The following is a 23,409-nucleotide window of genomic DNA, read 5'->3' as shown; positions in this document are numbered from 1 at the left end:
ATCAGGTTCAAGGAGGGAGGTTGGGAAGCCTGGGCCCGGCCAGCATGTCTGGAGAGGGCCAGGCCGAGGGCATCTGAGGGGCAGAGACCTGCCCTGGGGAGCGAGGCTGGCGGGTGCAGGTGCTGTTTCCTGGGGCCCCCAGCATCTCCCCATTGCCTGCGTTGCCCCCACCTCTGCTGGCCCTGCACCGCTGCCTGGGGATGGTCCCCTCCTCATGAGCACAGGTGGGCAGCATCAGCCCTGCCACCATCTGTAGACCGCCAGGGTTCTGCTCCTTGGACCAGTCCTTAAGAGGCTCGGAAAAGCCAGCTGGCCCAGAAATGGGCGGCTGTGGAATGCGGGGAACAGGAGCGAGCTGCTGGGTGCCGTGTTCAGATGCGGGGTAGTCGTGCACCTGGAGGGTTCCTTCCGGCTCACAGTTAGGCCTCCTCATCAGGCCTGCAGGGGTTCTGTGCGGTGCTTGTTGATGGGTGCCTGGCACCGAGGGGAGGGTGAGGTGAGGCCTGTCACTGACCGGGAGGGGTCCTTCCAGCTCTTTCACTGGCCAAGGCAGTGACCCCATGGCAGGAAGGATGAGGGCTGAGAAGGGCGGCTCTGCGTGTGGTTGGGCTGTAGCTGCGTCTGCTCCCACGTGGCCTCAGTTCAGAGGGGCTGCAGCAGCAGGGGCCCCAGCCACCCCTGTTTCCCTGCAGGTGGTGGTGGGCCCAGGCTCAGCTGTGCCCAAGCCCTGCCAGTGTTTGAGCCACCTGTGAAAATGGCTCCGGGTTGAGGGGTGGGATCCCCTGGCAGAGCACCGGAGCCCACCCGTTCAGGCGGTGCAGCATTTAGAGTCTGACCGGGTAGAGTCAGGTCCTGCCAAATGGCCCTGGTGCAGCTGCTCTACCACCAGGGCCACGGCTTCACCCTCGGGGCCGCCGCTCTCGGAAATGGATTATCTAGACCTGGCCCTTGGCTTTTGTTTTTGTTTTCAGTTTTTAAAAAATTACAGTGACTTACACATAGCAGAATTTACCATTTTCACTGTTTTGAAGACAGCTCTGGGGCATGAAGTACATGGTGCCCCCGGTTCTGTCCGGCTGAAAGTGGTGGCCGTAGTTGATTCCAGGACTGACCGCTTAGCAGGGAGGAGTCTAGACTTGGAGCAAATCTGCTCCTCCCTGCCACGGACACTCGTCCAGCCTGCCCTCCACCCCTGCCTGCCCCTTACCCGGCATAGACTTTCGTCCAGCCCACTCTCCACCCCCGCCTCACCCCCAGGCTGCTCAGTGTGGTTAGAAGCCTGCTGCCTCCTCAGCCTCCAGCCGGGGTTCCAAAGGCCGCGGTGTCTGAGAGGCTCGCTGCCTCCCCTGCGCTGCCTAACTGTGCTTGTTCAGAATCCAGGACATCGCATTCCAGCCTCGGGCTGTGGATATCTCAGGCTGAGGGCCATGATCCACAGATCTGGGCAGCCCCATTCCTGCATCCTTCTGTGAGCTGGTGGGTGGTTTGCTTGGATGCAGCTGCCCCAGGGATGAGGGGAGGTCGCTGCCCCAGGGTCTCTCTGGGACCAGGCTTGGCTGGGGGGCGCAGACCAGTGCAGGTTGGGCTGGGCATGAACCCCAAGCCCATGCCAAGCCCCAGCCCCTCTGGCCTGTAAGGTGGGCCCCATCTCTGGACATGCATCTCTTAAAAGCCATTGACCTTTCCGGTCTGTGGTTCCCCTGGGTGGGGGTACAGCGTTTTCCTGTTCTTTGGGGCCAGGTTTCCCAAACCAAACGTGTCATGGAGGAGCCGCCCTCCGGCTGCCTTCTGAGGCTGAGAGCCGGGTCTGTGAAACGTGCTGACAGTAGGCACAGGGGCAGGAGGAAAAGCATACGCATTTATTATTAGTGTTACGTGTGCAGGGCATCGTGGGGGAAAAAAGAAAACACCCAAAACAATGGTGGGCCCCAAGGGCTGATGTGCAGGCTGGGAGAAGGGGGCGCGGGGGGCCGCATGGGGGGCACACAGCTTTTGGGGAGACTACAGGGCCCTCGGAGAAGCAGCGGGGGCTGTGATGGTTTGTGACTGAGCCTGAGGCGGGGGTGGATCCTGGCCCCTCTCCCGGGGAAGGGTCCCTCTTCCTGGGCCGCTGGAACTGCAGGGGGGCTGTGCTGGCAGTTCCTCTTGGAGGGTCTGTCTTTAGGCAGATGAGGGGAGTTCGGAGAGAGCCTCCCCACCTCAGGTGCTGTTTTCCAGTGGTTTCTGCTCCAAACAGTCAACAACGCAGAGTTTACTGGTGCCGTCGGAGCCCCTTCACCACCCGTGCCCTTCCGTCCTCCTGCTGCACTCCCCGCCACTTGTCCCGTGTCCTGGGTGCCTTCAGCTTCCCCCCTCCCAGCAGCTCCCAGCTCATGGCCCCTCTCAGAGGACACCAGCCCCTGGCCCCCATACATGCTTGAAGGCCGTCTACACCCAGCACTGCCTCATTCGCGATCAGGGCAAGAAACGTTCTGTTCTGGGGAGAATGGAGTCCATCTGGAATTCAGCCTTTTTTTTTTTTTTTTTTTTTTTTTTTAGTCAGGGTTTCACTGTGTCACCCAGGCTAAAGTGCAGTGGCGTGATCTCGGCTCACTGCGACGTCCGCCTCGCAGGTTCAAGTGATTCTCATGCCTCAGCCTCCTGAGTAGCCGGGACTACAGGCGTGTGCCACCATGCTCAGCTAATTTTTTTTTGTATTTTTAGTAGAGACAGGGTTTCGCTATGTTCTCCGGGCTGGTCTCAAACTCGTGACCTCAAGAGATCTGCCCACCTCAGCCTCCCAAAGTGCTGGGATTACAGGTGTGAGCCGCTGCTCGTGGCTGGAATTCAGCACTTTTAAGTTGGCGGGCTTGAGGTCTGGAGCTGCTTGTGGACAGCCCGTCGAGGGTGCAGGCCTCTCTCTGGGCTTCCCGCTCTGTCCCCTGAATGAAGGGTGTGTTGACCAGTGAGTCCGCAGTGTTCCGGAGCCTCTTCTACACTCTGCCAAAAATGCTGGCTCTTCCTTCGTGTTTATTTTTCCACATGGACTTCTGAATTCGTCTTGTCAAGGTCGAAAGTAACCCCGCTGGGATTTGGGTAGGAATTACGTTTTCAGATTAATTGAGAGCAAAGTTGAGATCTTACCCATCTAGGGGTCTAGTGTCTTTTACCCAAATAGGCGTCTGCTTTTTCATATTGATTCTTCACATTTTGCTCCGTTGATGATACGTCGTTCCTATGGTTATTCTATGTCATGTTGTTACGTGGAACTTTTTTGCTGCCGTGACTAACAGACTTTATTTTCTAACTTTTCCCAGTGTTAAATTGTCGACCTTGTCGTTGAGCCGCCGCCTGGCCCTGAGCCCTGCCTTCCCGCAGCTGTCAAAGGGGCAGTCGGCGTCCTCTTTGGACGCCTCTTTGGAGCCACGGCTGTGCTTCTGGCTGGAGGAGTTGGGTGGGCTGGGCGTGTGGCTCTTGCACCCAGCCTGGGCAGCAGGTGTGGGTGGAGGGTCGGGTTTGGCTTTGCCAAGCTGTGGCTGGTGCTCCTGGGAATAACAGCCAGGCCCTCACTTAACTAGGAGTGTTTGGGGTGTGAGGTGCTAAGTGCTGGGAGATCGTGTGTTCCCGTTGACTTCTATAGGGGCAGAGGCCGGATTTCCACTTGGCCAGAATGCTGCAGGCAGCACCAGGACACCAGCTTGACGGTGTCTGATGGGCACAGCTATCAGGAGGCAGAGGCGTGTCTCTAGGGGTGTGGTGCCCCTTTGGGGGTTCGAGAGCCCCTTGCCCAGATGGATTTCTCGGTGGCACGGCTGGCTGTTGGGCAGTGGGCACAGTTGGGTGCAGCCCCGCCCCTTGACCCTAAGTGGGTCTCTGCCCTCTCCTCTCTAACCCCCCTGGCTGGCTGGGCTCCTCGCCCTGCCCTGCGCACCCCTCACCCCAGGCCATCCCCCTGTCCGAGAGAGAGAGAAGCACAGGCGCACGGCGTCCGCGTTTCCCAGGCTGTGGGGAAAGAACTAAGAAAACAGGTCAAAAGGCCTTCACCACAGCCCCCACCCACCCCGAGGAACCGCCTGTCCTTGCAGTGACCCCACATCTCAGATGGACCCAACAGAGAGGCAAGAAGAGGATGAGCATGTTTGTGGGTGAAGAAGGTCTGCCTGGCCGGGCTCCCCGGCTCCATGCCCCCGTGCAGGGCCTGTGTACGTGGCCTCTGGATTCCACCTTACCTGGGCCCCCTGTGCCGTCTCAGCAAGAAGACAGTGCCTGTGGTCGCTATGGCAACCCGCCAGTGGCTGCTGTAGGACCACCGTGCCATGTGTGACTGTGACACCGTGGCTGAGCCTGTGGCCTCTGAGTCCACGCCGGGAGGAGCTGGTTCTGAGGGTTCCTCATCCATCAGGGGGACTCGCTGCAGGTGGAGAGCAGCCCTGGCCGAGAAGAGCTTGGAGGTGTCTGGGTTCTGGGATGAAACTCGGTTGCCAGCTTGGAGTCATGGGTCTCAGGCCACCACCCGGGCGGCTCGAGTCAGCACTGCCTGTAGCCCAGGCTCTGCCCTGGGGGGGCTTCCCTGGGGGTCTTCTTTGGGGGGGGGGCCTCATGCTCTCCAGGCCACCAGGATGGCAGCTCCGCCGGAAGGCAGCCTGGGTGACCTCAGCCTGGCAGGCAGCTCCATTTCTTCCTCATGTTCGCAGCCAGCGGACGCTGACGTCGATTGGAAGCTGGGTGTGCTGGGGGTTGCTTATCTGTGACGTGTGTTCCCATGGCGAGTGATGTGTCCCTGTCCTCACTGTCCAGACCCTGCTCCTGAGATGTCCAGGCCTGGATCCTGGGCTTGGGACCTGGGGAACCCGGGTCTATGTGCCGTGAGTGACCCCTCACACGACAGCCCCCTAGTGTCCGGGAAGCCTGGCTGAAAGGGAGCCATAAAAGTTGACGATGTCCGGCAGCGTCTGCTGGCCTGCTGCCGGGCTCCCGGGGCAGGGGCTGCTGCAGTCACTGCAGGCGGCTGGGCCTGGGTTTCTCCCAGATGCCTCTCATTTTCCAGCAGCACAGGCTCTGGTTTCCTCACCAGCCCACTGCCTGGCCACCCCGCTCAGGGCAGCAGGAGCCCTCTGTGGCGGCCAAGTGTGTGGCATGGAGCGACCCCCATCTGGCAGGGAGTGTGCGGTGCCCCTGGGGACTTTGGAGCAATGGCGTTTCTGGACTCCGTTAGTTGGGACTAAGATGGTTTGATACAGGCTTTGTTTGGGTTTTTGCTGACTTTGCTGTGATTCTGTGATTGTGTGTGAGATGGGCGCCCCCAGCTTGGGGAGGACCGTTTGCTGGTGCTGGGTCCGGAGAATGTTTACTGGGTTGAGCTGACCTGCTCTCCTGTGGGGACCAAAGGAATCTGCCGGCTGGACCGAGGGCCCCAGGACAGGCTGTGGGGAGGCTCAGCGCACGCAGTGCTCTTGTCCTGAGCCCTCACACCATCTATAAAATACCCACCAGCATCCTGAGGGTTCCAGCCTGTGGCTCTCAGGATTGTGGAGTGCAGTACTGGCCACTGCAGACCCTGTCTGGCTTTGGGGTTTAAATGGTTAAGTGCAGTGTGATCTTCCTCCCTTGAACCTCTGATGGGGAGTGCTTGGCCCTGCATGTCCAGCCTGGCCCAGGGCGAGGGTTTCAGGAGCACTGGGGACCCGATAGGGCTGGACAGTCACCCCGGCACTGCAGCCTGGTCTCTGCCCAAGTGTCCACCCAGTGTGCCCCCTCCTCTGTGTGTGTGCATGCCTGTGTACATGAACATGTGTGTGCCTGCATGTCTGTGTGTTGCATGTGTGTGCATGCCTCTGTGTGCATGTGTGTATGTGGTATGTATGTGTGTGCGCATGCATTGCACATGTATGAACTGTGTATTTCCAACGCTTTAATGTCAGGGCCTTACTGACCCTGGAGAGACTGCCCCTCCTGGGCCAGCCACTTCCTAGAGATCAGAAACACTTGCCTTTGGTTGCCTTTCAAATGCAACCCCCAGCTCACCCCCAGCCGTCTCCTCTATGCTTTCCCAGGCTTGAGCCCACATCCCCTGCATGAATCACCTCAGGGCCTGACCCCAGACAACCAGGGCAGGCCTGTATTCCCACAGGCCAGTCTCAAACCTGCTCACCTGGCTTTCCCCGCCTTTCCCCGCTTTTCCCCAGGAAGCCTCCGCTAAGGCTCTGCCCGTGTTTCCCCTTCACGTCGTCTGCCTCCGAGACCCTGGTCTTCGCCTGTGTGGCCCCACGGTGTGGCATGCTCCTCCTCCTGTTGGGAACTGTAACAAACGGTCTCATCAGTGGCAGGCATCTCCTGATCTCACCCACCTGTGTGATAATAAAAACTACATTTTAAAGCAAGGGGCATCTCCTGAATCATGTGGATCTCTTGGACCTGCTGTGTAGCTTCCCGTGGGGGCCTCCGAGAGCAGCTGCTGCACCACAGTCCTCAGTAGAAGCTGCCTCGTTCCCAAGGAGGCTGCCCCGTGCCCTGGCCAGATGGTGGGAGGAAGCTCCCCCACCAGCACTGCTGGCAGTTCCCCAGGCCTTGTCCACTTGCCTGCCACACTGAGGGGCCCCGCTTAGCAGCTGCCTTTTCTCTGGGAAGGTCAGGGCTGGAGAGTCTCGGGGGCTCCAGGCTGTGCTGGGTCTGACCACAGTGGCTTTGGAGGGAGGCAGAGATGCTGAGGATTAAACAGATCACCTCCCACCAGGCCAGCGTTGGGAGGGGGATGGCAGCGCTGATTAGAGAACCCGGAGGAGCCCTGTGTACACGGCAGCTGGAGGCTCCTAAATGGTCGGGAAAGGGGGATCCTGCTTTCCCTGCCGTGGGGAAGCTGATTCTTCCAGGGCCAGTTCTGCTCCAGGCTCTAGGGGCAGAGGGGTGAAGCTGCACCGGGACCAGCCCCGCCGGCACACTCGGGGGAAGAGGGGTGAAGCCGCACCGGGCCAGCCCCGCCGGCACACTCGGGGGAAGAGGGGTGAAGCTGCACTCAGGGGCAGAGGGGTGAAGCTGCACTCGGGGGCAGAGGGGTGAAGCTGCACCGGGGCCAGCCCCGCCGGCACACTCGGGGGCAGAGGGGTGAAGCTGCACCGGGGCCAGCCCCGCCGGCACACTCGGGGGCAGAGGGGTGAAGCTGCACCGGGGCCAGCCCCGCCGGCACACTCGGGGGAAGAGGGGTGAAGCCGCACCGGGGCCAGCCCCGCCGGCACACTCAGGTTCCTCTGTGCCTCGCCCTCTGCTTTGGATTCACCTCCGCCACCACTGCAGGACCAAAGAAACCCTGCGTGGGGGCCTCGGTGCAGAGTCTGCTTGGGAAGGAGTGGTTACCACGTGCTCCTAAATGGGCCAAAACGCGGTGGGAATTTGCTGGGCCCATCTCTCTGGGTCACCCAGGCTGCACCTTTATGCCTTAAAATAGCTGTTTCCCTCATGACTGATTCAGGAGGAGGAGGAGAACTTTCATATCCATTTTCTCGTTTTCTTCCTTCAACAGGCGTGTGCATGGTCCTTGCCTTTGCCTTAGAGCTGCAAGGAAGCTGAGGCCAGAGAGGTGGCCCTACTGGCCTCCGGTCAGGTCACCTGGCCTGGGAGGAGCAAGCGCCAGTGGAGGGCAGAGGGGCCCAGCCTGTGAGCCCAGGGAGCACAGTCCAGGGAGCACAGTCAGGGAGTGGGAGCCCAGGGGCAGGAGTGGGCATTTAAAATGAAACCACCCAGCCAGCTGGCAGCTCCGGTCTCAGCAGTCGGGAGGCTGTGGCCAGAGACCAAGGGATCCATCCACCCGTGTGGGTCCCTGAGGGCTGGCCTCGTCGTTAGGGGTGGAACTGGGGCAGGCAGGGTTTCTGTGATACAACCACAGCGTGGAAGCTGAAGATCTTCTAGTACTTACAGACCTTGGCGGGCGCATGGCAGGCCTGGTGCCCACAAGCACTTGGAGGTCGGGGGCACAAGCAGGGAGTGCAGGGACCCTGGGGCCAACACGTTTGTCGGGTCCACAGGAGGTCTGCTTGGTGGGTGAACCCCAGGCACCAGGTTGAGGGTCACACCGTGATGGACATGTAAGCTGGCAGGCACATGTCTGAATGGCCGGGAAAGGAAGCCTCTGTTAGGTGGGAGACAAGCCTCTAAGTTTCCATCTCTGGCTGCCGGCTGGAGCCACTGGGGTGGGTGGGGGATAGTACTGGAAACCATGTTGAGGGTGACTGAGCCGTTCTGGTGTGGAAAGTTAAACTTGTCATGCTGCCTCAGGTCAGTCTCAAATACGTCATAGGCACCCCCTCCTGGGCTGCCTTCCTGGCTGTCCTGCAGCGAGCCCGCGAGTGAGAAGGAAGCTTCCTCGCCACTGCGCTGGGCCCACACGTGGCGGACACAGCTGCCCAGTGTGTGTGGGGCCCGTGCACGGTGGGGCTGCCACCTGCCACCCTGCCTCAGCTTCCTCATCTGGACCGGGAGCCCCTGGCCACCCCATCGGGTCACCCCCTTCTGCGAACCTCATGACAGGTTGTGGCATCCAGGACCACGGGGACATTGTTGGCCATTTCCGGGGCAGTCAGGCCTCCCCGTGGGCCCAGAGCCCAGGTCCCAGCATTGACCACATCCCTCCGCTGACCAGGCCGTGCGCAGGCTCTGCCACCTGGGGAAGGGGCCAGGGGTCCTTTCTGTGCTCCTGACTGAGGCCCATGTGTGGGCTTTGGGGCCACGGAAGCATTGCCTGAACTCCTTTTCTAGTTTTTAGAAGGTGCAACTCACATGGTATGGAGGAGGAACACTGTGACCCCCCACAAGCACCCGGGACCGGCCTCATCAGGGACCGACGTGACTGCAATCCTGTTACAGCCACAAACTTCGCCTACCTCCCGCCGTGCCCTTGGTATCCGACATGAATTCCAGAGAGTGTCATTTTATCCACCGATAGTTTAGTATCTTTAAAGATGAGGACTCTCTTCGTAGCCACCGCCACGGTATTTTTCCACACCTGAAACAATGGTCTTTACGATCCTGTCACACGGCGCCAGGCTTGTGTTCTCCCAGTGTCTGTGAGTGTCTTCTGATGGTTTCTCTCAATCAGGATCTGGATGAGTCTGTGCAGTGAGGTGGGTCCGTGACCGCCGGTCACTCTGTGCGCCCTGTCCTTGCTGTTTACTTGCTGAGGGCCCAGATGGCTCCGTGTCCTGAGCATCCTGTCTGCTTCTGCTGCCCACGTCACCTGGAGGCCCCGACACTGTCCCTTCCTCCTGCCTTCTCCTTCGTTCTAGAAATATCCCTTGTAAAAAAGATTTTAGTTCATATTTCCATTGATTGATTGATTTCTTTCCTTTTTTTTTTTTTTTTTTTTTGAGACTGAGTCTTGCTCTGTTGCCAGGCTGGAGTGCAATGGTGCAATCTCGGCTCACTGCAACCTCTGCCTCCCAGGTTCAAGAGATTCCCCTGCCTCAGCCTCCTGAGTAGCTGGGATTACAGGCACACGCCACCACACCCAGCTAATTTTTTGTATTTTAGTAGAGACAGGGTTTTACCATGTTGTCCAGGATGGTCTCGAACTCCTGACCTCGTGATCTGCCCGCCTCCGCCTCTCAAAGTATTGAGATTACAGGTGTGAGCCACCGCGCCTGGCCTGATTTCTTTTAACATATCCGTTTAATCTGCTTCTGCCATCAAGGGTGGCACATCACTCACACCACTCACACCACTGACACGGTTCATACCAGTCACACAGCTCACACCACTCACCAGTCACAGCTTCACCTTGCTTTCTTCCCCAACCGTGTGTCTGGTGCCCCCTGTACAATGTGTATCCCTGCCCTAGGTCCCTTCACAGCCACATCACTTGCCCTGGTGGGCGTGCCACACAAGCTTCCCACCTGCCCTGGTGGGCATACTGCACAAGTGTCCAATGGCTGCTGTAACAAATTAGCCCATGTGCAATGGCTTTGAACAACACAGACTTCCTGTCTTTACCTGACCTCCAACCCCCAAGGCCCCCCCAGCAGCTCACGAGAGCCACAGGCTCGAGGCAGCCAGAGATGCAAGAAGAGGTGGTCCCTGACTGACAGGAACGGATGGCAGCCACACCTGCCCCGGCATCCCACCACTCCCCAAGCAGGTGGGGGAGAGCCCTGGCATGAAGGGGCCGGAAGCTCGGAAGGGGCCATACAGAGCACAGGATGCAGGGTGTGGAGGGTGAAACCCTTTGGGCTCACAGCTGTGTGGAAACAGGTGAGAGAAAGCTCTCTGAGTGAAGGAGCACCCAGAGTCCCCCCAAGAATTCATAGAGACCTCACCTAGCAGCAGGGCAAGGCAGAAAAAGCGAAGTGGGCAAAACTGCTGGAGGAACCCCCGCTGTTTCAGAGGGGACCGTGGCAAGGCATGGGAATGTGGCAGAAGAGGAAGGGACGTGGAGGTGCCTCCCAGAACTCGGGGATGTATCGGGAAGTGTCAGGAGGACACAAGGGAGAAACAGTGGCAGAGCTCCCTTGGAAGCGGCTGTCAAGCTTGGGCAGCATGGAGGGTGGCCCTCAAGATGGATCATGGACTATGCACATCCTGCACACAGGTCCTCGCTCCCAGGGCGAGGAGAGCTGGGAGTAGCCAGGCAAGGTGTTAAGAGCCTTGGTTATCCCCAAGTGGGAGAGTCCACGAGGCCACAGGTTCTCAGCCACTCAGGAGCAGCATCTCCAAGCTCTGTTTGAAGATAGCCAAGAACCCCAGACCTCATCGGAATGATCGCTTGCATGCAAGCACCAGAAAACAGTATGTCCACAGTGGTTCCACAGTGGCGAGGACTCAGACGGCGCCCCAGCCCATCTGCTCTTCCAAGCCCAGTAAGGTTCCAGCCAGCATGAAGCAGCTGAGGGGAGGCAGCTGTTGCCGAAGGGGCCGTCCTGCAGTCGCAGCAACTGTGTGCCTTAGCCCCACGGCAATGTTCTGACTAAACGAGGGCTTTAGGCGGGAGCGCGTGTGGGCCTGGGAGGTAGCTCCGTCCCCCGGGAAGCCGGTGGGCTGAGTGCCCCTGCCTGGCCACCAACACCTGACAGCCATAGGGCATGGGGGGTTCCCAGCCTCTTGGGACAAAGACCCCCCTTTGCCATCTGCAGTGGATGGAACAAGAGTCTCAGTGCCAGGTGGTGCCGTCGCAGCATGGCCCCTACAGCCACCGCCCAGGCCCCTTGGTGAGCCTGCCAGAGTCCACCTCTTCCCGAGAGGTTTGTGGCCTCGTGAGGTGTCTTAACTTCACCAGCCATGGCCTAGGAAGCAGCCACTAGGCATCGGGGGAAAACTGAAACCCCAAAACTGATTCCCACTCACCGCGTTAGAATCCTGAGCTCATCCAGGGAGAGGGGCCTGGGACAAGTGGCCCATGGGACACAGCTTCTCAGGGACGTCAAGAGAACAGCTTCAGGGGGGGTCTTAGGAGAGTGAGAGTGAGAGATGGAACTGCCTCTGGAGTGCACGGAAGCCTGGTTCTGCCTGGGGGACCCCTCTGCCTCCAGTGCCCTCCCCAGAGGCCCCATACTGGGCTGCACCTTCTTCAGCCGCTGCAGACACCTTCTCCAGCCCCGTCCTGGGCACTGACCCTCCCGTTTTTGTGGTGCCCGGCACTGATCCCTGGGAGGGAACCTGCCTTGCCTTGTTCCGCCCTGCTGTCCCCACGTCCCCAGGCTCTACTCCTTGGAACATCAGAAGCTCCCCCAGGAAGGATTAGGAGGTGGTTTCATTATACCGTTTAGAGGCCTTAGGTGCTTGTGGTCAGGCATTTGCTTCTGAGGAACAAAAATTACTTGGAAAGAGAAAGAGCTTGGGTGAATCACTTAAATCTGCAAAATGCATAAACAGCATTTGGTTGAAATGGCAGTCACATGGCTGCAGGCACCAGCCTGTTCCAGGTGGCGCTGTGGCCTCCCCGTCAGTGGCGTTTCATAGGAAAAGCCCAGGGCTCCGGGTGGCGCTGTGGCCTCCCCGTCAGTGGCATTTCATAGGAAAAGCCAGGGCTCCGGGTGGCGCTGTGGCCTCCCCGTCAGTGGCGTTTCATAGGAAAAGCCCAGAGCTCTGGAGCCCGGGGTTGGCTTATTCCTCTTTGTGGCGAGACCTCAAACTCCATTTCCTCTTTGGGCTTAAGTCGGTGATTGGAGGAAGCAGCCGGGAAAGCAGGGAGCGGTTTCCTGGAGGAAGCAGAGTCGGACCTGCCTGCCCTCAGCCCCCCAAGCCTGGTCATAAAAGGCCGCCGGTTTCCAGTCTTTTTTGTAAACACTGCTCTGCGTGATCTCGGGTGCTGAGGTCCCTCCAGACAGAGAGACTGCACCAAACCCAGGGCTTTACGCCACCGCTCGTTGGAGCCTCCTGCATCAGGGGCCCGAGGGAGCCTGCCGGACCCGCCCTCTTCTCTGTTGTCTTCACCTAAGAGCACTTTGATGTGATTGACTTAATCAAATCCATTTCAACGGAAAACCCCACACCACCACACGCCACCCCCACACCGCCCCACACCGCCCCACACCACCCCACACCGCCCCACACCACCTTCAATGTTCCTGACGGTCCAGGCCTCGGAGGGTGGGTCCTAGTGATAAGGGACAGGACCAGGCTCCCCACCTGCTGGCCTGGGTCAGAAAGTGGTGAAGGAGATTAGGGGAAGCGGGCTGCTGGGTTGGCAGGTGCTCCGGTGAGGGCGCAGCGTGAGCGCAGGTGAGGCCGCTTCCTGCAGGCGTGGCCGCAGGTGCTGAAAGTCGGCAGGGTGTTAGCAGGGATGCAGAGACACAGGAGGCGTGGAGAAAGCGAGTTTCCCGCCACAACCGAGTTCTGTAGCTCAGTGTCTGCAAACAACAGAAGTTTCTCTTGTAGTCCTGGAGATGGGAAGCCTGAGACCTGGCAGGGTGGGTCCTCTGGGCGGCTCCGTGGGAGGACCCGCTGTGCCTTCTCCCGGCGTCTGGTGGCTGCTGGCCACTCGTGGTGTCCTCAGCTTGCCGCCACGTCACTCCGTTCCCAGGCTGGCATCTTCACATCGCTGCCTCTGCTCCACCTTCACACTCCCTCGCCCCCATGCCTGCGTCATCTTCTCTTTTCTGTCTTTTATCAGGATGTCTATCATTGGCTTTAGGGCCCATTCCAATTCAGGACCTCCGGATCCTCAACTTAATTACACCTTCAAAGACCTTTATTCCTAATAAGGCCACATTCCGAGGCTCCTGGTGGCTGTGTCTTTTGGGGACGCACTCGGGCCTGCTGCGAGGGGTCGAGGCGTTTCCACCAGGGTCTCCAGGGAGGGACCATGGCCACTCACCCTACACTGCCAGTACCTTGCATGGGGCGGGCACATAGGAAGACTTACAAGCTTTTCTTGAACTGCAGTTGAGCTGAGAATGTTCCAGGACACAGAGCCCAAAGACTCGGGAGACCTGGGTATAACTCTGCCTCCCCTTGCTCCTCAGGGCAGCTCCTCCCACAGGGCCAGGCCAGGGGCTTGGACTGTGGCTGATGGCTCCACCATCCAGGGCAGTTTGTTTCCCAGGTGGGGTAACAGGCTGGAGGCAAGTGGATCTGCTGCTTCGTTCTGGTGGACAGCAGAGCCGTGGGTGTGTGAGGCCAGGCCCTGACTCGAGGCAGCTCTTCTGTCCCTGCTCCCTGGCTGTGGGTGATGGGATGCGTGTGACGGGGAGAGCAGGCTTGGGTCACAGGGCCAAGGGGCTGGTCCCAGATGGAGCCCAGGCCACATGCTTGGGAAAGTGGGTGGTCCTGGGTGAGCCTGTCTGGCAGGAGGGTGAGGTCCTGTCTGGAGTAGACACCCGGTCTGTGTCCGCCGCACATGTGACAGGGCCCAGAGGGCACGGGAAGCCCAGGTGCCCTGTCCCCTGGTGAGTGGGCTGTGGGGGTTGAGCACCCCAAGGGAAGGCGTGTTCTTCCAGAGATTCCCCCGTAAGAGCTGAGCTGCATCGTGAGCAGGAGGGGCAGAGGGAGCCCGGAGAGGGTTGGGTTGCCTGGGCAGGCAGCTTTCTGGGGTGGTGCACAAGCGACAGAAAGCCTGAGGCTTGGGACCGGCTGAAGACGGCCTTGGGCTGCGGGTGCTGGCACCGCTCCAGGCAGAGGTGGGCTCTGCAGCTCCCCCCCCCCCGCCAGCTTCCCTCCCAGCAGCAAGAGCCCTGGCCCCAGCCAGTGGCCCCAAGCCAGGCTCCTGAGGGGCAGAGGGTGAGGGCCGGATTTTCCACCATATTTGTCTCGCAGCCTGTCTGGTCCCAGCCCCAGGGCAAGAAACAGCCTTTCTGGAGCAGTTTCCAGACCTGCAGTGGCCGCCTTGAGCCTGCAGTGGCTGCCTTGAGCCTGCAGTGGCTGTCTGCGGGAGGCCGCGGGTGCTGGGGCTGGCACGGGAGAGCACCGCTGCTTCTGCGCCTGTGCAGAGTGAGGCTGGGGCTTCCGTCCCGAGCACGGGACTCCTCGGCCTCCTGCGGCCGTGTGCATGGGAGGAAGGCCGTGCTGCTGAGCCACGCGACTCTGCCCCGTTGGCAGTGGGAAGCGGCAGGAGGGGGTCCTCGGAACCGAAGTGGGCAGCCAGGGGCTGCTGCAGCTTATGCTCACTGTCATTCTGAAACCCTCAACTGGCTTTCAAAATAACAATTTAAAAAATGGTCATAGGAAATGCAGAAAGTTCAGGAGAAATCCCGCCCAGCCCCGCCCTCCCAAGGCGGCCTCCTTCAAGCTTAGTCTCTGTCTGTTCTTCTCGGGCTGCCTGCAGCTGCCCCTGCTCCTCAGCAGGTGTGGCCACGTGTTCAGGAGCCCCCATCAGCACACGCGCCTCTGGGCAGCCCCCAACACAAGGCTCTTCCTGTCCCTCCAGGCTCAGCTTTCCCCTCCCAGCGGGCAGGGAGGTGCTGAGGCCACACCTGTTGTCAGCTTCCTGGAGAGGCCACACTTAGAGCCCACGGTGCCAGGCCAAGCCACTGTCTCCCGCACCACAGTGCTGCAGCCGGATCCACCCAGGCCACCGCTTGGCACCATCAGACATGCTTTCCTAGTTTGGGCCAGCCCGGTGCCCTGTGCACAGTGTGACTCCCAGTGGCCCCTTGGAGGAGGGAGGGTCACCGCTTTGCTTCACAAAAGGACTGAGTCTCAGGGAGGGGTCTCCAGTAACGGCCCCGGAGCCAGGGTGTGACTGAGACAGGTGCCTCCAGGGCCGCACACTAACCAGTACGGGAACCTCTGGGGGCAGAATCATGGCCTCCAAAACACCCACATCCAAATCCCAGAACAAACATGTTACCATTCGTGGCAGAGAGGAATGAAGATTGCAGATTGAATTAAGGTTGGTAATCATCTGACTTAATTTTTTTAGAGACAGGGTCTCGCCCTGTCACCCAGGCTGAGTGCAGTGGTACAATCGTGGCTCACTGCAGCCTCAACCTCTCAGCCTCAAGCAATCCTCCCTTCTCAGTCTCCTGAGTAGCTGGGACTACGGGTGTGTGCCACCACGCTTTCCGGGCATGCAGCCAGGAGCCCAGGGCCTTCTGTGGCCCACCTTGAGATCCAGAATCATCCATTTCCTCCAGGCCCCCTACTGGGCTCCAACTCCTTGAGGACGAGAGAGCAGAGGTTGTGGAAGGCCTTGGAAATGGGTCTGGATTACCTTTCCTGGGAAGGTCTCTCCCAACCTGAGTGGCAGACAGGGGTTGGCTCTGCTGCTCACAATTTTGTGCCTTAATTCCTGGCTTCCCTTTGGGGATCTTCATCCTCAATTCTGATTGACATCCTTGGCCACAAGGGACCCCCCTGCTCATTGATGCTTCTCGCCCGTCGCCTCACTCTCATCCTCACTGCCAAGCAATTAGCCATGTGTTTGCGGCATCAGTGTTGACACCGATGATCCATGCTCAGAGGGTACAGTGCCTGAAGAGCTATGTGGGGACTGGCGCCCCGGAGGGGGTCCCGCTGTGGTGGCAGCGGTGGCCCCCAAGCCTCACGCTCAGTCTGTGTGTCTCCTTGCAGGACAGGGTGAGGGGCCTTGGCCTCACGGTGTTGAGACGGGAGGCGGTCTCTGGAGTGTGGAGTGATGTGCGTCCAGGGTGAAGCTGCAGCCATGGTTGATGAGGCTTCCTGAGCGCAGGGCTCTGTGCTCAGCGGGTTTTCGCATTCATTCCCCAGTACCCCTCCGGGCTGCTTGCTGCTCCAAGCCCTGGAAAAGGATGTTGGGGTTTAGGAAGGCGAAACTCCATGCCCAGGTCATGGCTGGTGAGGGGCGCTCCCCGCACAACCAGCCACTGCTTGGCTCCAACTCACGCCTGGATGCTCTTAGGCTGGACCCTGTCTGTTTGCAGATAGCGCCTGTTGACAGCTGTGTCCTGCTGCAGACTTGAAACGCAGGACTGAGTCTCAGGGACGGGTCTTCAGTAACAGCCACGGAGCCAGGATGTCACTGAGACAGGTGCCGCCAGGGCCACATGCTAAGCAGTACAGGAACCTCTGGGGGGCAGAATCACGGCCTCCAAAACACCCACATCTTAATCCCCAGAACAAATGTTACCAGATGTGGCAGAGAGGAATGCACCTGCCGCGTCTAGGAGACAGAGGGGCTGCGGTGCGTCCCCAGGTGTCCCCTTGTGTCCTGACGATGCGTCCCCAGGCATCCCCATGCATTTCCAGGTGTCCCCACGTGTCCCCAGGCGTCCTCAGGCGTCCTGCCGAACAGCCCTGTGCCCTCCAGGTGTGCATTGTGCAGAAGCGGGACACGGAGAAGATGTACGCCATGAAGTACATGAACAAGCAGCAGTGCATCGAGCGGGACGAGGTCCGCAACGTCTTCCGGGAGCTGGAGATCCTGCAGGAAATCGAGCACGTCTTCCTGGTGAACCTCTGGTGAGCCTGCCCTGGCCTTGCTGCAGAAAGACTTACCGTCCTGAAGCCGGGAAGGCACTGGCTGTCCTCTCCTGCCCTTGGTGCTCCCTGGCCCTCGTGCCTCGGAGATGCCTCTGCCACCCACAGGCCCTTTCTAGCCCTGCTCATCTATCCCCCTTCCTGTGCCCCAGGGCTGGCAGGGGCCCAGGTGGCCATGGCATGCTGGGGTTGGTTAATGCAGTGTCTCTTCTGAGCCTGCCGGAAGACCAGGGCTTCCCTACAATGGAGATGTGCTCCCATGGAGTCTCTGGCACTAGTCAGAGGGGGAGAGAGTTTAGGGCCTGAAAAACTCACCACTCTCATCACCATCACCATCACCACCACCGCCACCACCACCACCATCACCACTGCAACCATCATCACTCTCATCACCGTCATCGCTATAATCAACACAATCACTATTGTCACCACCACCATCACCACCACCACCACGACCACAATCACTGTTACCACCATCACCACCACCCTCAGTCCCCACTACCGTCATCCTCACCATCACCGTCACCACCACCACCATCACTGCCATCGTCATCACCATGGATGCTGGTTGTTAAATGCCAGCTCTTTGCCCAACAGTGTCAAGAGTGGTACCTACACGGCCTCGTTTTCTGTAACAACCCTCCGAGGCAGATGTCTGTATCTCCATTTTACCGAAGAGGAGGCCGGGCAGCCTGAAGCACCCGGAGCTGGCACTGTAGCTCTGCTCTGCATTTGCCACTCCCAGGTGCCTCTGGCCCCAGCTGGGCCACCTCCAGCACAGGGTGGTGTGTCTTTCCTCAGGATCTGGGCTCAGAGCTGCTCTGGGCTGGGGTGCAATCAGTGCCTTGGGCAGGCCCCTCCTCCTGGGAATGCCTGGTGGCTGATGCTGGGGTGGGGCTGTGGTCCTTAGGGGGAGTGTGTCAGCTGTGGGAGCAGCCGTGACTGGCTCCCCAGCTGTGCGCACAACAGGCCTCCCGTCGGTGCCCACAGGTACTCCTTCCAGGACGAGGAGGACATGTTCATGGTCGTGGACCTGCTTCTGGGCGGGGACCTGCGCTACCACCTGCAGCAGAACGTGCAGTTCTCCGAGGACACGGTGAGGCTGTACATCTGCGAGATGGCGCTGGCTCTCGACTACCTGCGCGGCCAGCACATCATCCACAGGTGTGTGCGTGGCAGACGGCGCAGGTACCTGCTGAGGTGGGCGGGGCTGAAGCAGCCTTAGGTCAGGCTGCCGGCAGGGCGGCCGTACTCCCACAGAGAGGGTCTAGCTCCTCTGCCCCACCCTTGCCCGAGTGCCTGCCCCCAGCTGTGGCACCTGTGCCGACCAGGTCAGCCCCATGGCTGTGTGCCTGGTGTCCATCTGGGGGGACCTCGTCCCAGCAGCCCCAGCTGAGACTGGGCACAGAGGGCTGTTAGCCCTCGTGGACAGACCACCAGGCTGGGTCACAGCAGGTGGCCTTCACCTGGTCCATTTAACTGAAGGCTCCCATTTGCCCATCCACCACCTCCCAGGGAATCCAAACTAATTTTAACATTAGCTTAAAGCAGATGAAATTAGGAAGCAGAGCCGGTGTGATGGCTCTGAAAATAAAATTTAAAAAAAAGAAAATAGGAAGCAGATTATGAAGGAAGTAAAATTGGGAAGCAGAAATTAGGCTGAAATTCTGCAGCAATGGAACAAAATGAAAATATCTGTGAGATATATTTTAAAGTTGAATGGACTGGTGTTTGCATTTCTGCTTTTGGGGACTCGGATGTCTGATTATGACCTAGGCACCTGAGCACTGGCTGTGTACCTGGAAAAGTCGGGGCAAAGCAAGAGCCGAGGTGGCTTGGTCTCCTAGAGGCCGAGTCTTGGAGGGGGAGGGCAGACCCTGCCAGCAATTGCTCTCGTCCTCTGGGGCTCCAGGCCCCCTCCCAGCATCTGGTGCCAGGTGTGTGCTGCTGTCCAGATGCCACAGGGAACGAAGTGGCTGACTTCATCGCCTCTGCCCCCACGCAGGGGTGTGAGGTCCTAGCATCATCCAAGGACCAAGTCAAGCTCCCAGGCCTCTGCCTCGAGTGGGTTGGTGGGATGTCCTGGGGACTCCAGGGATTGTGACAGAGATTCCAGGGCAGAAACAGGGCAACTCAACTTCCCACTTTCTGCTCTTTCTAGAGATGTCAAGCCTGACAACATTCTCCTGGATGAGAGAGGTGTGTGGGGCCGGGTGTGGGCAGCCCAGGTGGGTGGTGGCAGGGATGGGCCTGTCAGGGGAGGAGGATCCTGCACGCAAGGATGCATCTCTGGTCCTGGGACAGCCACACCTGACCCCTCTCTGCACAGGACATGCACACCTGACCGACTTCAACATTGCCACCATCATCAAGGACGGGGAGCGGGCGACGGCATTAGCAGGCACCAAGCCGTACATGGGTGAGCCTGAGCTGGGATTCCAGATGGGAGCTGGCTTCCTCCAGGTGGGAAGGACAAGACCTCGGTGGCTTCTCTGTCCCACCCTGGAGGCAGCCTGGTCTCGGGATGTGGCCTCAAGGTGCCGGCCCTGTGCCCACGGGTCCGGGCTGTGACCCCATGGCAGCTGTTGTTCCTTCTTTCTGTTGGAAAGCTCCGGAGATCTTCCACTCTTTTGTCAACGGCGGGACCGGCTACTCCTTCGAGGTGGACTGGTGGTCGGTGGGGGTGATGGCCTATGAGCTGCTGCGAGGATGGGTATGGACCCCCTGCAGTCCCCGGGCTTGGCTGCCAGGCCCCTGCTCTCTGCCCCCGCCAGTGCTGGGGAGGGGGTGGCTGCCCCAGTGCCCAGGTGTGCAGGGATGTCTCCACTGTGTCTGAGGAGTCACGCTTTTATCGAAGTGTGTAGTTGGTGATGGAATGCCTGAGCAGGAGGAGGAAGGACAGACTCACTGTGGTTTCCCGGGGCCGCTGCTGGGGCCTGCAGGCCAGCCTCTGTGGGGGTGGACAAGGCTGAGAACTGGCCAGCAGGGGTGCTGCCTCGGAACGTTCCACAAAAAGTTTCTTTTGGGGCCCTGTGCTCTTACCCTTGTGGCCACGGCGAGGCCAGTCCTGGAGACCGGGAGGCTGGGGGTCCTCTTGTGGACCGTACCCCTCAGCCCTGCACAGGACCCCACCTCTGAGGAAGCCAGCTCCCTCCTGGCCCTCTGGGGCTGATCTACCTGGACCCAGCCCCCCGGGATCTCAGCCAGATGGGCGCAGCAGCCATGGTGCAGGACCCAGGCGTAAGCTTTATCTCACCCAGGCTCCTCCACGGCAGGTGGAGGCCAGGCTGTGCTCAGAGCTGTACCTGCACTTGGGGTGGGGGGAGGGGGTCCTCTTAGGGCGATGGCACCTGTGTCTGGCATTGTTCTGGGTGTCCTGGGGGCCAGGAGGACCTGCCCAGCACTGCCTCCCTGTCTCCAGAGGCCCTATGACATCCACTCCAGCAACGCCGTGGAGTCCCTGGTGCAGCTGTTCAGCACCGTGAGCGTCCAGTATGTCCCCACGTGGTCCAAGGAGATGGTGGCCTTGCTGCGGAAGGTGAGCCCGCATCCCTGAGCCTCCTCACCCTCCGAGCACCCACCTCCCTCCCTCACTTACCTGCGGCTCGGGGCACCCCCTCCAGTGCACAGTTAGTGCCGCTTCCTGGCAGGCACAGATCCCTTCACTGTAACCTGTGGGGGCCTCCGCAGATGGCAGCCCCAAGCCCCAGGAAGCGAGCTGGTGGCAGGCTCTGTGGCCCTCTCATGGCGAGCCCTCCCAGGTCACTGGGGTCCTGGTGATCCCCTGAGCTGCGTCCCCAGGCACCCTCACAGCAGGCTTGTGCGCCCGCCCTGCCAGGTCACCACAGAGGAGCCCTGAGCCACGTCCCCTTGTCCCACGTATTGGAAGGAGGGTGTGGGGTGGGTGGGTTCAAGCCCATGCTATCTCCGGGACCCTTTGCCCCAGTGCCTCCTGGGGAAGGTGGACAGCCACTGCCCACTGCAAACGCCTCTCAGGGGACATCAGCCTGGCAGGGACACAGGCAGGGGTGTGGCCATCAGTAGTGCCTCCCATTTGTGATCTGGTGCTAGGCTGGGGCTGTGCCTTGACTGGGCTGCACAGTTCCCTGTTCCAAGCCTCGCATTAACACCATAGGGGGTTCGGAGTCAGAGCCAGGCCCAGGCAGGACCGGGAGGGGAATGAGTGTGCCACACGGGCCCGGCTGCCTCCCGGCCCCCATGTCTCAGGCAGGTGGGGCCTCCTGCCCTGGAATTGTAGCCAAGCAGACTAAAGCCTTGGGGAGGCCTTGCCTGCTGGGGCCTCTCCCCAGCCCCGAGAGCCTCTTAACTCTGCTGTAGCCCCACGAAGCTCGGCCACACCTGCCCAGGTGGCTCACAAGGTGGCACTGGGCTAGAGAGGGCCTGTGTGGGGACTGGGCATGACCCACACGCCCAAGCCCAGGTCTGGGAAACCTCGCACGGGGTCTGGGTCCACGGCATTTTCCCTGGAAAGGCGGGAGGTGCCAGCGCTGGGATGTTGCTTCCCAGGCCATGCATGGCTGCCCCGGGCTCATCTGGCCTGTGGAGGTCCCATGATTCGGTGAAGGAAGTGGCTCCGGGATAGTTACTGTGAGGCCAGCCACGTGCGGAGTGTTAGCCACTAGCCAGGCCTCGGCTGCCACCTCCTGGCAAATCCCAGCAGAGCCTTCCCTGCAGATCCCTCTGCTGTCCTCTGGCCCCAGGGGTTTAGGTAGCAGCACTCAGAACAGGCATCCCTTGGGCCACGTGCTGAGCCAGCCACGGTGCTTTGCCTGATGTCGGCCGTCGGCACCACCCTTCCTCGCGTGGCCCTGAGGTTCCTGAATTCTGAACCTCAGGCTTGGTGGGACCCTCCTCAAGGTGCCCTGGCCTGGGGGTGGCGGGCTATTCGGTGCTGGTGGGCTATTCCGTGCTGGTGGGCTGTGGGCCCTGGGCCCTCTGACTCATGCCTGGTTGCAGCTCCTCACTGTGAACCCCGAGCACCGCCTCTCCAGCCTCCAGGACGTGCAGGCAGCCCCGGCGCTGGCCGGCGTGCTGTGGGACCACCTGGGCGAGAAGAGGGTGGAGCCGGGCTTCGTGCCCAACGTAAGCGTGTGGGCGGCTCAGGTGGGGGGCCCTGGGGATGGACGTGGCGTCCTCCACGGGCCAGGGCTCAGCTCCCATCCCTCTGTAGAAAGGCCGTCTGCATTGCGACCCCACCTTTGAGCTGGAGGAGATGATCCTGGAGTCCAGGCCCCTGCACAAGAAGAAGAAGCGCCTAGCCAAGAACAAGTCCCGGGACAACAGCAGGGACAGCTCCCAGTCCGTGAGTGCCAGGGCAGGCTCAGGGCGCGGCGGCGGGCTGGGCTTGGGGCTCCTCTCCACCACCGAGCAAGGCGTGTGGGGACCCCTGGCAGCCCACACATCTCGGAAGTCCAGCAGACCGTTTCCTGAAGTCCTGAGAAGGCCAGAGACCTCCCTTCTGCCTTTCCCAGCCCCCACCTCGCTCCTTATGAAGCAGGTGGGCAGGGACAACCAGGGCTGGGGTTATGAGTGCACGGGGATGGCCATGTGAAGCCTTCATGCTTGCCGAGGTCTGCTGGTGTTGGTTGTGTGTGCGGGGACGGCTATGTGAAGCCCTCACACTCGCCCAGGTGTGTCGGTGTCAGTTGTGTGTACGGGGTCGGCCATGTGAAGCCCTCACACCCAGGTGCGTTGATGTCAGTTGTGAGTGTGTGCAGGGATGGCCACATGAAGCCCTCACACTCGCCCAGGTGTGCTGGCTTTGGTTGTGTGTGCAGGGACGGCCATGTGAAGCCCTCACACTCGCCCAGGTGCGTCAGCATCAGTTGTGTGTGTGGGGATGGCCATGTGAAGCCCTCACACTCACCCAGATGTGTCGGCATCAGTTGTGTGTGTGGGGACGGCCATGTGAAGCCCTCACACTCACCCAGATGTGTCGGCATCAGTTGTGTGTGTGGGGACGGCCATGTGAAGCCCTCACACTCACCCAGGTGCGTTGATGTTAGTTGTGTGTGCAGGGATGGCCACGTGAAGCCCTCACACTCACCCAGGTGCGTTGATGTCAGTTGTGAGTGTGTGCAGGGATGGCCACGTGAAGCCCTCAGACTAGCCCAGGTGCGTCAGCATCAGGTGTGTGTGCCGGGACAGCCACGTGAAGCCCTCATGCTCACCCAGGCATGCTGGTATCCTGGGGCTGCCAGGACAGTTGACCACGACTCAGGTGGTTGAAGAACAGCAATGCGTCTCTCTGAGATGGATCTGAGTCGTAATGAAATGGTCTCCTTCACAGCCGGCTGTGCGTGAACTACTCTGTCTCCTGCAGCTCCCCTGTCTTGATAATTGGCTGTCTAGGCAGCGGGTAAGGTGAACCCTTTGGGCAGTTATGTGATGATCTCATAGTTTCTGTAAACCGGAAGTCCAGGCATGGTGCAGCTCTGTTCCCTGCTTCGGGGTCTCACCAGAATGTGAGCTAATATTGAGGTCGTGGCCTCATCAGGTGCAGCTCTGTTTCCTGCTTCTGGGTCTCCCCAGAGT

The 23,409-nt window shown here is 60.1% G+C and overlaps 1 protein-coding gene across 5 annotated transcripts in view; it reads left to right on the top strand.

The window, feature by feature from the left end:
- Positions 1-23,409, top strand: part of STK32C (serine/threonine kinase 32C) — a 109,236-nt gene that overhangs the window by 70,917 nt on the left and 14,910 nt on the right. For 3 of the 5 annotated variants that reach the window (XR_008669289.2, XM_055354047.2, XM_055354045.2), the window contains exons 3-10: positions 16,670-16,836; positions 17,845-18,018; positions 19,016-19,053; positions 19,184-19,273; positions 19,464-19,567; positions 20,276-20,392; positions 21,832-21,957; positions 22,046-22,177. Coding sequence is in view for 4 of the 5 variants with exons in the window: in XM_055354047.2 (XP_055210022.2) it covers positions 16,670-16,836; positions 17,845-18,018; positions 19,016-19,053; positions 19,184-19,273; positions 19,464-19,567; positions 20,276-20,392; positions 21,832-21,957; positions 22,046-22,177 (948 nt within the window). In the remaining variant the exon portion in view is untranslated. The remainder of the gene's footprint in view (positions 1-16,669; positions 16,837-17,844; positions 18,019-19,015; positions 19,054-19,183; positions 19,274-19,463; positions 19,568-20,275; positions 20,393-21,831; positions 21,958-22,045; positions 22,178-23,409) is intronic. The other 2 variants (XM_055354046.2, XM_063710589.1) reach the window with 1 other exon arrangement.

This window comes from Gorilla gorilla, chromosome 8 (genome assembly GCF_029281585.2).
Source record: "Gorilla gorilla gorilla isolate KB3781 chromosome 8, NHGRI_mGorGor1-v2.1_pri, whole genome shotgun sequence".
Lineage (NCBI taxonomy): Eukaryota > Metazoa > Chordata > Mammalia > Primates > Hominidae > Gorilla > Gorilla gorilla.
This window is presented reverse-complemented; position numbering and strand designations above follow the sequence as displayed.